General features: G+C 37.1%; 2 protein-coding genes across 2 annotated transcripts; both read left to right on the top strand.

The window, feature by feature from the left end:
* The first annotated feature begins 200 nt into the window (after positions 1–200).
* Positions 201–1,272, top strand: LOC122644616 (MYB-like transcription factor 4). The gene is made up of 3 exons (XM_043837996.1): positions 201–388; positions 519–648; positions 801–1,272. The coding sequence occupies exons 1-3, from the start codon at positions 259–261 to the stop codon at positions 1,234–1,236; spliced, it is 696 nt and encodes a 231-aa protein (XP_043693931.1). The 5' UTR covers positions 201–258; the 3' UTR covers positions 1,237–1,272.
* A 5,548-nt stretch (positions 1,273–6,820) lies between these two features.
* On the top strand, positions 6,821–9,508 carry LOC122644658 (U-box domain-containing protein 10-like). Its single transcript, XM_043838048.1, has 4 exons — positions 6,821–7,356; positions 7,484–7,600; positions 7,671–8,081; positions 8,195–9,508. Exons 1-4 carry the CDS (start codon positions 7,051–7,053, stop codon positions 9,263–9,265), a joined length of 1,905 nt encoding a protein of 634 aa, XP_043693983.1. The 5' UTR covers positions 6,821–7,050; the 3' UTR covers positions 9,266–9,508.
* Positions 9,509–14,647: the final 5,139 nt, after the last annotated feature.

Consider the following 14,647-nt stretch of genomic DNA (forward strand, 5'->3'; position numbering starts at 1 on the left):
ACCACCACCTTCTTTTTCTCTCTCTCTCTCTCTCTCTCTCTCTCTCTCTCTCTCTCTCTTGAAGGTACCCACACAGGAACGCATACAGTTGCAAACAACCGCCGGTCTAAGTCAACCATCAACCCTTCAGAAACTCCACCCTTTTATATAACAATTCTTATGGATGGGGGAGTGCTCTCTTTCTCTCTCTCTCTTTCTCTATCTCTCTTTTATGATCTTATCCAATCTCTTCTCTCATAGTTTCTAGCCTTGGGAAGGATGAGAAAACCTTGCTGTGATAAACAAGATACCAACAAAGGAGCTTGGTCTAAACAAGAAGACCAGAAGCTCATTGATTACATCAGAGTCCATGGTGAAGGTTGCTGGAGATCACTCCCTCAAGCTGCAGGTTCCTCATCTACTAAAACCCAAATCCCTATCTTCTTCTTCTTCTTCTTCTTTTCTTGATCATTTTTGAACATATAAACATAATATATAATCACTAATGCTGCATTTCCTGGTTTTGTTCAATTGATCAGGCTTGCTTAGGTGTGGTAAAAGCTGTAGACTGAGATGGATAAATTATTTGAGGCCAGACCTTAAAAGAGGCAATTTTGCTGAAGATGAAGAAGACCTCATCATTAAGCTCCACGCGCTCCTCGGTAATCGGTGCGTATAATGAATCACTACTACTACTACTACTACTACTACTATTACATTGAACATTATAATTAATTAGAAGAATCAATTACATATATCATGTATTAATTATTAGGATCAATACTGACATTTTGGTCTTCACATGTGATGGTTAATTTCAGGTGGTCCTTAATAGCCGGTAGATTACCAGGGCGTACCGACAATGAAGTGAAGAACTACTGGAATTCCCATTTAAGGAGAAAGCTAACAAGTATGGGTATTGATCCAAACAACCATCGTTTGAACCAAAAGATCCCTCGTCCTCAAACTCAAATTGTGTCTGGTGGTGGTGGAAGTGACACATCTTCTGGTTCAAAAACACATATATGTGAGCCATGTAAGCCTATGAAATCTCAAGGGGATAATGATCAAGTTTCCGATGCCGGAAGCTGTCTAGAAGATGATACCTGTGCCTTGCCAGATTTGAACCTTGATCTAACAATTAAAATTCCTTCTCCTTCACTTGCAGTGGTTGAAGAAAGGCAGCAATTTATAGATTCAAATATTGGTGGAGAACTTGAAAGTGCCCAATCTCCTACACTTCTTCTCTTTATGTGATAGGAGAATACTTCTTTTTCTTCTTCTGTTTAGAAAATTAGACCTTGTGGGAGAATTGAAATTATAAGCACATCTCCAAGTACATAGATTCTAAGGCAATTTGCATTTGTTTAGGGTTTCTCTTGGTAGAAGGTCAAATAAGTGATAAGATATACATATATATAACCTAGTTTTGGTCATGAATTTAAGAGGAAGGACAGTGACAAACAAACCATATCTATCTACTGGTGAGTTTGAGTCTCTCTTTTTATTGATGAAATTTATTACTGTATTAATGTGGCAATTAAGCTTACCACTACAAGTGTACTGTAAAATTTTATCGACCAAAACCAAGTTATAAATGATTGTTGTAGGCAGTGATGGATCAATCATGTATTCTCCACTACAAGTTGTGGTTAATTAATTGTACCATTGTAGAACTAATGTAAATGAATATCTTAATTTGTTGTTTACTTTCACAAGTATTTACCTCTTTCTCTTTCTCTTTCTGATATTGGTTCTTTGAAAAACCAAAAGAAATCTATTTAGCTTTTATTTTCTAATAAATTTTTGTCATTTAAGTTAAAGATTCAGTTGTCAGGCAAAGATGACAAGAATTGAGAATATGTCTAGAAATGTATCCAATCCAGTTAAAAATAGATATATGGACAAATAGATCTATGCAGAGACACATGAATATTGGATGCATTAATTAGGGTTTATAAATAAATAATGTCTGTTATAATTAGTAAAATATCATCAGCTCCACTTAAAAAATCAATTTGTAAGACAATGCATGGTATATGTACAATTTTTTGTTGGTCTTGAGTATGAAAATGAAAATACGTACGAAGTTGGAAATTACCGAATTGGATACGAGTTGAAAGTCATGCTAAGTTCTACCAAACATTCAATTTAAAGCAAAGAATTTCCAAGAAGATACAGAATTATAATATGAATGCAAATTCCTATATATTTTCGCTGATTGGCGTATGTGATTCAATCTTCCAACTACTGAATGTTCATGAGATATTTTGACTAAGTACCACAAATATTTACGCAACCTAGAGATATTGAATCTGCCAACATTTCAATGTATCTAGTTAACCTTTCTCTATTTAAAATGAAAATAAAAATCCAAGGGGGAAAACCCAACTCACCATTTCGAAATAGATGAAGAGGGATACAAGAACCATGCAAATATTTCTTAGCTCACTGAATGAAAAGAAATTGAGATGGATGGATTTGTTTTGAGTCAATTCAAAATCTGTTTAGAGGCATTGTTTGTTCAAATTGAACCTAACTTGAAAGAACTTGCCATCCAACTTAAAAGAGCCAAGAGCAGTCGTCAATTCCTATTAAATTGGTCAAGTACACTACTAGAAGGTCTTTTGTGGCATGATTTTCCCAAGTCAAGGCTCACCAGATAGCCCACCGCTCGGTCCAAACATAAATATTATAGCTAACAAGGGGACTCAGATCAATAAAACTTCCAGCTATGGTGGGTGAGGGGACCAATTCTCCAGCTTTTGATAGACTCAAGTGAAAATTTTGGAATCTTGCAGCATAACAATGAATTTTATTGATCAGAAACTATAATCAATCTGTTACATTCATTAACAAAAATAGTTGAATTCTACAGAAAAAGGGGAAGAAAGCCCTATACTTGCAAGAAAAAGGAACTATAAGACGAGCTAGGAAGAAACCAAAAGCGCTATCAAATTGCAGTCTTTAGGGCTCAAAGTAACCTTCAATCTATATGGCTAGTCCCGTGAGACCTGTGTGAGTAGTTTGAGAACCATCTATACCAATATATTAATATGACTATCAAGCCCACTAGTTGAACCTGGCCCAGTCAGGGCTAGAATGGGTGGGTTGGAGTTTCAGGCCTAATGGATCATGATGGGGCCAAGGCCTGTGAATCCTTTCCCGTGCTTCTTGTCACATATCCTTGTGTCAAAGTGTTCCAAAAAAAAAAAAATTTGTATCAAAATTTGCAATTTTTTTTTTTTTTGTTGTTGTTGGTAGATAAGAAAAGAAACAATCGCAAACGTCCGCATGAGCAAATCTAACAACATTCTTGGTGTTATTGGTGAAGCCTGATCTCAGTTCTAATCTAGAAAATACTGTGGTGACTCTTCGGCGGGTCGTTTCGCCTTCGAAATGCGCTAGAAGGGCCAAAAAGTGCATACATCAATGCCTAAGACGCTGAATCCTGGAGAGCACATCGAGGGCTTCAATTTGATATGCATTTTGCCCTATGTTAGTTCAGATCGAACCGGGTGGGTTTCTGAGGACAGTTTTGTACTTTCTAGGGTTAGGGTTTTCCTATATATTGTTGTTATCACTTTGAGAGATGAAAGAGAGGGTTTGTATTTGCTTCACAGAAATAGTGGATTTGTACACTTGCTGGGCCGTGAATGTAGCCTTCTTTCTTGATGGTAAACCATGTAAAATCTTGTCTTGTGTGTGTTTAATTTCTCTTTCCCTTTTTATTTCTTCTACAAAAACAATTTTACATGCCCAGGGGTATTATCACAACTCACAAAGTCACAAGGATTCGATCTCTTTCCTAGAGATAGAACTGAAACCATCCAAGAAAGGAAGGGAATCGAGGGCCATCGACTAAACTCGCTTGAAGATAAAACTAGGTTTTGACATTTTCCCAGTAAAGATAGCAGCATTTGTGGCATCCCAAATAGGGATATAAACGGATCGGATTTAGCTCGGATATGGATCAGATGTGATCGGATCTGAATATTCCCTGGCCGAATACGTATACCTCTAAACAGATTCGAATGGATTTGGATGCAGATCTTATTTGGATTTTCGACCATTCGGTTATATCTCTGCCTCGTGTAACCTGGACCTTCCTCCCCCTAACGGATACATGCCCTGTTGAATCTTCAAAAAACCATCAAAATCACTATTTACTTAATTTTTTATTATTAAGTATTCGGAATTTTTTTTTTCGGACGGATTTTTTTTCGAATATCTCTAAATGGATAAGGATGCCAATTTTCGGTTATCCATTTACATCCCTACTCCGAAATAGTCTAATTATTATTAATTTCTCTGTTATTTGGTGACGTAGAGAAATTCCAAATTATAGGTTAGATTGGATTGCACTCAAATCTCTTGGACAGGTAGACCTCAGTGTGGTCCCTTTCTCACATCTTGAGTTTCATTCCAATGTAGGTTGCTAAGTGGCAAAATACATAGATATGAGGGTTTGAATGGAATTTGACAGAAATTTGACTTATGGGCAATTAATATGGCTAAAATGACAAGATACAATTATACTGCAAATGAGGAGCCAAGTACAGAAAGGACCACTTAACTTTGGGTTTTTTGAAGATTTTTTTACTTATGTGTGAGATTCTTTCACCACACAAAAGGACTCAAACTCATAATGGGGCTTACAAAGCATTATTAAATATTAAAAGTAGAAATCAAAATACTAACTCTTTCTCAAAACAAATTACAAATATAAGAAAGGGAAGGAGGGAGAGAGACCCACATTGGGTAGGGGTGTAAATGAATAGCCGAAATCCATTTCCATATCCGTGTTCGTATCCATTTAGTGCTATCCGAATCCGTTCGAAAGCTAAACGGATGCGGATACGGATAGGCTATAGTTATCCAAAAAGCTATATTTACATGTAAATAGATAAAATATTCGATCTGTATCCGTGTTAATATCTAGCATTATCCAAATCCATCAAAAAACTAATCGGATGCGGATAGGATATAACACTATCCGATCCAAATTTGATCAGTTTACATCCCCAACATTGGGGTGGGGGATTGAGGAGGGAGACATTGAAAAGGAGGGGAAGATGCAACGAGAGATTGTGAAAGAATGATGGGCATTAGATTCCCATCACATCATCACCAGTCCAGACGATATCTTCTCTATCCAATGGTCACAATTGCTATGACATCTAGCTCCACAATGAGGGTGGCAGGAGTGGTGAGAATGAACTTTTCTTTATAAAATGTGAAAAACCAATTATAAAATATGAAAGTTATTGTATAGTAACAAATTTTTTAATGTTATACTTGATAGACGATGTCTTAATTGATTGTGATTTTCCTTTGATTGAATGAATAGAAGATTACAGAATATATAGTGTGATGGTTTACAAGTATAGCACATCCTATGTTTGAAATATACAATTGGTACAATAGATTCTTATCAAGAGCTGAGGTGGAAGGATAGAACCAAATATTGGGTTCCCAAATTTAGGAGGGAATCCAATATTTGATCAATAATACATAACTTATACATCATGTATAAATCCCTGGCCTCCTTTAACTCTGCTTAATTCAATGTTCAACTCCGTTGTCCGAGATTTCTTATGAGATTCAATTACAAAAAAAAAAAAAAAAAAAAATGATTGGTCATCGCTTTCGATAGCCAAAAAGCTTGCCAATATTGAAGTCTGTCCATGGAGAAGAAGAGATAGAAAGATAGACAAAGAGACAAAGAGCTATTACAGAATAAAAGCTTCTTTTTCTTCTAATCCAGATGGATAAAATTATCCAGGTAAAGCTATTCAGATGGATACAGATATGCAGATGGAGGCGGCTATCCAGATGAAGGAAGCTATACAGGTGGAGAAGGTGCATAGTTGTTAAGATTGATAGTTTTGGTTGGCTGGATCCCAATTAGGAGTGATTTCTTAATAGGCAAAATGGACTTCAGTTACCCACCTAAAGTGTAAAATATTGAATGAGCCTATTAGTAACAATGCACATAAATTACGAATTAGGATCCTCTCCAATGACATTTACCCCTAATGAGAGCAAGAAAAAAACACTGCACAATTGACATAAAAAAGAACTCATCCATCATGATAATAAAGAGTGTCAAAAGGAGAGAGAATGTGTATCTATGAAGAGAATACACAAACCGTATATATAAAGTTTTTCCCTTTATAAGAACAAGAAAAACCCCGTCCTGAGTCTAAATCTTGGACTCTGGGTTGCCATTCCTTAGCTAGCCAGCTGCTTACTTTGTAAACTACTATATTTATATCACATTATCACTAACTTCCAATGGATGGCCGCCCAAGGTAACCCAAAAGCACATGTAGGTTGTTGAAAGTTGCACCCACGTTCATGATTTGGGATCCCATGTTCCATTAAACAACAACACCAATTATTATTGTTATTATTATCTATCAAACACCTACCTCATAAGATTTTATAGATTATTATACTTCTTCTACCAATAAATATTGATTTTCATTCAAAGACTGGATGGACCAATTGATAAACCCGGCTTGTTTTGTGTTATGCTATGGTTAAACCAGGGGTGGGTTGGGTTGGCGCCGACACTAGGTCATCCAAAACAAAATCTGACCAACCAATGGACGGTCAGGATCAATCTTCAACTTGCATAATAACGATAAAAGAATTTAAAAAGTAACTGAATCAACTACTACATTGTTCTCCCGCGAAAACTTTACAGCTTCTGGTCTCGCAATGAGGTGCTGTCTTCCAATTCATAATATTCTGAATCCAACTGTAAACTTCTTTTGCTTTTTTAAAAACTCTTTACTTTTTGTTCTTTAGATATTATTTTCTACTTCGTTCCGAGAATCTCGGCTTCGTCTCTCTTCCTCTTCTTCTCCTCTCTCTCAATCGATCAATGATCGATTGGAATTCGCAGCCCACGATGGCATTTGATAATAATAATTTTATTATCAGAAGATTTGATTATTATTATCAACCCAAGGGACCATCACTGCTACTGCTTCTTCTGCTACTTTCTTTCCTCTGCCCCTGCCCGAGGAGGAGGAAGAGGCAGAGTGAGTCATCGATCTCGCAATGGCTATAGCCGGAAGAGAGATTGATGGCTCTGGTCAGCGTCTGCTGAACCTAGTTTACGATATCGGAAGGATCGGTGGATTTGGAGACGTTTACAAGAGAGAATGCTCCGATCTCTGCCGTAAAATTGCGCTTCTCTCTCATTTGTTTGAGGAGATCAGGGACTTCAAGGATGATACAGATGATGCCCATTCCTTCGATTCCTTGTCGTCGCCGTCTTCTTCTTTGAGAGATCTACTGGCAGTGGTTCGTGCCGCTAAGCGGCTCATTCTCGTTGCACGGAATTATGACTCCAAAACCTCTCCTGTGAGTTCTTTAATTTCCTTGATTTCAGTTTGAAAATTATTGGGTGTTTTCCACTCCAATGTTAAGAGATTTCAGAATACTTCGATAAAAGGAAATTCATGATAAAGCTTTTTGTTGTTTGATTTAGGATCTAGCTGGCAAGAGAATTTCCTTCCAATTTCAATGTATAACATGGAAGTTGGATAGAGCATTGGGTAACATACCATATGATCATTTCGACATATCTGATGAGGTTCAGGAACAAGTAAGAGTTCTGCAATATATGATGCCTTTGACTTAACTGAAGTATTGCCTAACAGTGTCTCTTTCACTAGGTTGAATTGGTTCGGGCACAGTTGAGAAGAGCAGCGGAAAGGAATGGATCTCTGAATTCAAAAATAGTCTCTCGTGCCTTATCCGATCCACTTGACAAAGAGACCAGAATACCAGATTCAGGTAACAGGGTAATTCGAAGCTTGCATGTTGAGAACATAGGTAATAATGAACCTCAAGAACTGGTGGACATCGCTCCAAAAGTTAATGGTAAGATGGGGCATAATAGGAAACAGATGATACATGAATTGGAAAGATCGAAGAGCCTCTCTGACTCAGACAAGGAAGATGTCATTGCCACCAAGAGTTCTGCGGAAACTAAGAAGCCTGACTCTGTAGTTATTCCTGATGATTTCCGATGCCCTATATCCCTTGAATTGATGAGAGATCCTGTAATTGTAGCCACCGGCCAGGTACCATTTACTGTCTCACATCCCACTCAATATTTCTGCATTCTAACAAGCTTTTTAATAAGAAACTTTGAAACTGAACTCCTTGCTTGATCTTTTATTCCCTGGATTTGCAGACTTATGAGAGGTCATATATACAGAGATGGATAGATTGTGGCAACTTAACATGCCCAAAAACTCAGCAGAAGCTTCATAATTTGACACTAACCCCAAATTATGTATTGAGAAGTCTAATAGCACAGTGGTGTGTGAAGAACAATATTGAGATGTCAATGGGATTAGTAACTGGTAGGATTAGAAAGAATGATGGTTCATTTCAGGATGTTGGTGGGGACAAAGAAGCCATCAATGCTTTGGTCCGTAAGCTTTCAAGTCAGTCCATTGTGGATCAAAGGAGTGCTGCAACTGAAATCCGTTCGCTCTCCAAAAGAAGCACAGAGAATCGGATACTGATAGCAGAAGCTGGTGCTATTCCACTTCTAGTCAACCTGCTAACCACGGATGATGTGAGAACACAAGAAAATGCGGTGACTTCCATCCTCAACCTCTCTATATATGAGAATAATAAGCAACTCATAATGCTGGCAGGTGCAGTTCCCTCAATTGTCCAAGTCCTCAGGACTGGAAGCATGGAAGCCAGGGAGAATGCTGCAGCAACTCTTTTTAGCCTGTCTCTTGTAGATGAGAACAAGATAATAATTGGGGCATCTGGGGCAATAGCAGCTTTAATAGAATTGCTTCTAAATGGAAGCACAAGAGGGAAGAAAGATGCTGCTACAGCGCTATTCAACTTGTGCATTCATCAGGGTAACAAAGGTCGGGCAGTGAGGGGTGGAATCGTTGTGCCATTGAAGCGGATGCTTACGGACTCCAGCAGCTGTATGGTTAGTGAAGCTCTCACAATATTGTCAGTTCTTGTCAGCAACCAAGACTGTAAGGTTGCCGTAGCAAAGGCCAGCATCATTCCTGTTTTGATAGACCTGTTGAGGAAAGGCATGCCCAGAAACAAGGAGAATGCTGCAGCCATCCTACTTTCTTTGTGCAAAAAAAATGCTGAGAACCTTGGATGTATTGCAAGGCTTGGTGCTTATATACCTTTGAGCGAGCTAGCTAAGAGTGGCACTGATAGAGCCAAAAGAAAGGCCACTTCACTGTTGGACCATCTCCGGAAATCGCAGTTGCTGTAAGGGTGTGGTAGCACTGCAAGGATTCAATTCATTTCTTTACAGTTCTATCAGGGGAATTTTTTTTTTTTATACGGTATCCTTCTACGGGTTTGAAAAGTGTAGAAAATAACAAGATGGAAAGAACTCGTTCTTATTGTTTCTTGTGTATTTGTTATCTTTCTTTTGCATGTGTGAAAAAATCATTCATTTGTTGCTTGTTATCCGGCCAACCAAGAATCCTTCTTTCTTTTCTTTTCTTTAGATGTTTCACCTTAATATGATCCTTTTAGCGATTGAATCGATTGACATTGCTAATTTTTTTTATTTTTTTTTTAATTATTTAGATTCATGTACAGATGAAAAGGTTTTAGTCGTTATCCATTACAAAAGTGCTTTTTGCAGATAAGATCGAATTCCTACCATCTTCTAATCTGGTAAGCAATGGACAAAGTCATTTGGACATTTATTAATCATTTTTTCTATCTCCTATTCTAATTTTTTTTGGGGGGGGGGGGGGGGGGTTGGGTTCCAAATGACCATAATTCATTTCAGAGCTATGAACCAATCAGTTGGAATTTTCAGTCTGTTTCTACCTATCCATATCATAAAGTTGAATTATGAACATTGTGTGTTCATGAAACTGGCAAGTATACCTTGAACCCCTCCTTTTATTTGAATTGCCAACCTAATTCTTAAGCTGTGATTTCATTTTGAAGTTGGTGGGATCTTGAGACCTGTGAGCACAATGATACATGAAGTCTACAAAGATTACTGTGAAATGAAACTGGAATTATTTTCACCCTGTAGATACTGTGTATTGTATTCCACAATACTGTGGAAACAAAATGTTGTTCAAGGGAAATCTAGGTATTGCTTATATAAAATATTAATGAGCTAAAAATGGGGATAGCTATTCCTTGAGTCTTCCTTATATACAAGGACCCTTCCCTTGAACTCTGTCTAGGTAATTCGCAGAATGTTTACAGAGTTGCTGAACTATGAAATCCACACATATATTTGTTAATCACTCTAAGTACTTTAATTTCCAGTTGAGACACATGTAATTGAAAGTAGAATATGTCCTTCCATTGAAGAATTATCTTCCAGGAAATGCAATTGAGTTCCAAGAAATCTCACCATAGAAGGTGGGAAATGGTAAACCACTATTTCAGCAAAATTCATCAATCTCAGAGGATAAATTGCATAAAATGACCATTAGGATATTACTGTACCTACGGTCCTTTAGCTTCAGACATATATTCCAAAGGCTGGTTGAGTGTAGTTTTCTGTGACAAAATGATTGTCTTTGCCTTCTCTTCCTACTATTCTACTAGCATTGGTCAATAGGGGCAGTGTTTCTATCTCAATGGAATTGTCTAATTTTTTCAGCCTTTTGGACGTTGTAATTCTGTGGAATGAATACTAGCAGAACAAGAGACTTAGAGAAGTAATTGAGACCTCTTCGGCAATAAATATGAATCATGTTCTCTGCCTCTCTTACCACTAGCGCAACCATCTTCTTCTTCTTCAGGCTATAAATCTACTAATGCAACCAGAATTGGTGAGTCTCTTGTTAAAAATTATGTAGGGTTGGTTTATTTTTTTATGATTGGCATTGCTGAGCATCACTCTTTCATGTTCATGAACCTTTTGACATTGATTCATCAATAACTATGTCAACACAAATTTCTCCAATCTAGTGATGCCAAGGAAGCCTAGCCTCTCACTTTCCATCACGTTGGGCTTTTTGCAGATCTATTGAGTCAAAGAAGAAGGAGAGAGAGGGGGGGGGGGGGGTGGTCTAGCTAGCAGAACACTTCACGGTTAAATGCAGCTTTCAAAGTATCTCTAATGAAGCAATTTGCCTTTGCTTTTTTTGTTTTTTTCTAAGAGAACTTGCAAAGTCACTAGCATTAGTTGAACAGAGTATCAAGAACCATTGGTTGGTTACTTTAGAATTGAAATTTCACCTCCTCTAATGAAAAACCCCAAAGATTTGAAATTTACGAGGAAAACGTGGCCTATATTATCTCTTTTCACATTTACTAAGAGAATCTCAAAAGTTTATTTGGCAGGTCAATAAGAAACTGGTAAGAAAGGCCCAAAAGATGGTGCATTCAAAATCATGTTCTTGGATCTGAATCACTTTAAAAAATTTCTTGTTAGAAAGAATGAAAGAACCCTTTTAGTAGCTGAGCTAGGATCAGAAAAAGTATAAAGCTTGACCACGAGGTTGAAGTTACAACTACTAGTCCGGTCAAAATATATACGATAACCATTGAAGAATTTGATTTTTCTGAACAGGCCGATTTGTCGACTACAAAATGTCCAGTGTTTTTTGTGGGATTTTAGCACCCAAAAAAAAAAAAAAAAAAAGGATTAGTTTTTGGGAAAACTATAAGATTACTTAGCTTTGGTTACAGATACTACCCAAAAGAGAACCATTGGTCGAGGAAAGCATCGCTACATATCTGGGCTCTCACTTCTATCCCAATCTCCACCGTCTGCCCCACCTCCGCCCCCTATTCTTCCTCCCCAAAATGCCAACCTCTACAACTCTCTACCCACTTGCCCCCTCCCTCTGCACCCACCTCCCTCCCTCCAGCAATCACCGGCACTCATCTTCAATGCTGGCGGCTACACCGAAAACCTCTTCCTTGACTTCAACAATGGGTCATCCCTTTCTTAGTCATGTTCCTCTTAATAAAAGTTCCTTGCCAGATCCTTAGGCCGACCGATAGACCCGCTTCTCTCAACCCATGGTAATATATAGAATCTCTTCATTTACTCCATCTGACCCTCCGATTTGACTCCAGAATAATATTTCGGATATTGAATAATAGAGGGTAGGAGTTTATTTTATTTATTTTAAACTCGAATTTTCTCTTGGATGCGGGCTGGTCCCTAAAATTTTATTAAAAATCAAATAGAATCAATGAAAGAAAAAACAAGAGAGGGACATACCCGTCTTACCCCAACCCGAGTGCATAATTAAAGACTCACAAATACTCAATGATGAGGCTCACTCCCTTACAAAACCCCACCAAAGAATTACTTTCTCAGAATTGGGATCCCAATTGAATCCTCACATGTGATGCGATTAATAATGAACTCTGAGTCCACTCATAATGTCAGATCACTATTGGTGAAAAGATTTTTTTTTTTTTTTTTTGGCTATGAGTGGAGGATGTTGAAAACAAATTCTAACACAATGCAGAAAAGAATGAAAATCGCAAACAATAATCGTACAATGAACACAAGGATTTTCATAGGCCAGGCTTCGAGGCCTGCGATCACGTAATGATTTTTCAAAATCAACCTACAAGACTAAACAACGGAGTACAAGACATTGTACCCCACATAGAAGAAAAACTTTGTCAACCCTGGACCTTAATACCAATTCCCAAAACCCTATTTTGGAAGCATCTATTAATGCTTTTTTATCTTCATTTTGTTTATTAATTTTCTATTTTTATAGTTAATAAGATAACCGATAAATAATGAAACTTATCTCTAGTAGTTGAATTTACAAGATTTTTGGATAAAAATTTCAAACAACAAAGATTTGTGACAATATATGGTTCTTCTTTCCGATTCCATTTTCTAGGGTTTCAATTGATTACAATGGATTCTAAATCAATAGAGGTTGATACCGTGTTCGATTCTGGGTTTTATAACCTTTGTTTGATAGGATGCATGATCCTAGACAGTCAGTTTATTTTGCTACACAGGTGTTGGTTGGCCTCTAAGTTTTAATCTAACCATTAACTGGGAAAGCACCACTTGACATGGTGGTGACTATCAATGCAATAGAATGCTGGCCTAAGTCTAAGGAGAGCTGGCTTGTTCGATTCTTGGCCTATGGGCTCTCGGTAAGATCTATCCAAAAAATATTCTAACCATGAATATATTTATTTATACAGGAATTGCCCTCCTTCGTTCCAAATGTAGGGAACATCTTCTTTGTCCTGTAGTTCAATACCTTTCGTCTAAATTAATACACATAAGTATATATAAGAATATATATTTTTTAAATAATTTCTCATAAGGTCAATACCGTCATATTCATATTTCTTTTTATTTTCTTTATAATACCTTGCAAAACTTTAACATAAAAAAAAAGATAAAGTTAATGCCTGTGAAGGGTGATTTTTGGTTGCTTCTGCTGCTCTGTATTTCATTTGGCGAAACTGACCTCTTTCATTCCTATGCGTTTGCCTTATTCACTTAATTTGTCATTTTATGTGGAGATGCTTATCTACTCTGCTTTCAGTTTGGCGAAACTAAGATTAGTTTGGAAACTGACCTCTTTCATGATCAGGGTTTTAGTAATCGGATCGGTGTCGGTATCATACCGATATGATATTGACCCAGATCGGCCTGTATTGGTTTGGATTGGATGGTTTTATCCCTAACTTTCAATAAAAAATTAATTTTATTTATATTTTACCCTTAGTTAGTACCCCTGGATCGGTATCATATCGAGCAGGAATAAACATCGATCTCCATCGATACCGATATGAATCAATTGACCTGAAATACCGATTCCTCAAACCATGATTATGATACAATGTTGATCAAAAGGGAATAATTCATTAGGCAAAAGATTCTTGATTTAGAGAATCCATTTGTGAAGGATGATTCTTTGACCATGTCAAAAAATATTTTGGTGAAATCTCAAATTCGATATTGGTTATAGGACTAAGTTTCCTTCCATCACCCGGTGAATAGATTCCCATCACATCTTAGGGTTCACAAACCCCTCTTAGGTTTTAGTATTTTTCTCAAATAAGGTGGATGAAGTTATTCTCTCTTCACCATGGATGGAGAGAAATTAGGTCCCATATAAATAGCCTTATGGGAAGAGTAAAAACCAAAAACGAAAACAACAAAGGCCAAAGATAAACCGGCCAGACAAAACTGTTGTTCATGGCATGCCTCCTGACGTTTTCTCTATGTGTGTATGGGTGTTTTATTGCACCAAAACATGATTTTTTTTTTTTTTTTTTTTTTCTTCTATGCATATAGCTAGGTGTGCATACCTATCTATTATGCATGCATCATGTGTCATGCCGGTCATACTTCTTTCTATTGTTCCATGCCACGTAATTGGTTACGTCACATGCCAGCTAGACTTTATAGATATTGGATAAACTCAAAACAATAAAAGTCCTCTAATCAAATAAATTATAGATATTTTTCTCTGTGACCGGGAAGTTTATTTTCTATTGAGTTTGAATACAATTATTAACGTTTCGGGAGTGGGTCTTTTAACCTGATGCGTCAGCACTTAGATGGATGTTATCCAGTGCAGCAATAATGTTAAAATAATAAGATGCAAAATTTGCAAAAGTTAGAAACTTCCAAGAACTCGGCTAACTCACTGTGATTTTTTTATTTTTT

This window comes from Telopea speciosissima, chromosome 11 (assembly GCF_018873765.1).
Source record: "Telopea speciosissima isolate NSW1024214 ecotype Mountain lineage chromosome 11, Tspe_v1, whole genome shotgun sequence".
Classification (NCBI taxonomy): Eukaryota; Viridiplantae; Streptophyta; class Magnoliopsida; order Proteales; family Proteaceae; genus Telopea; species Telopea speciosissima.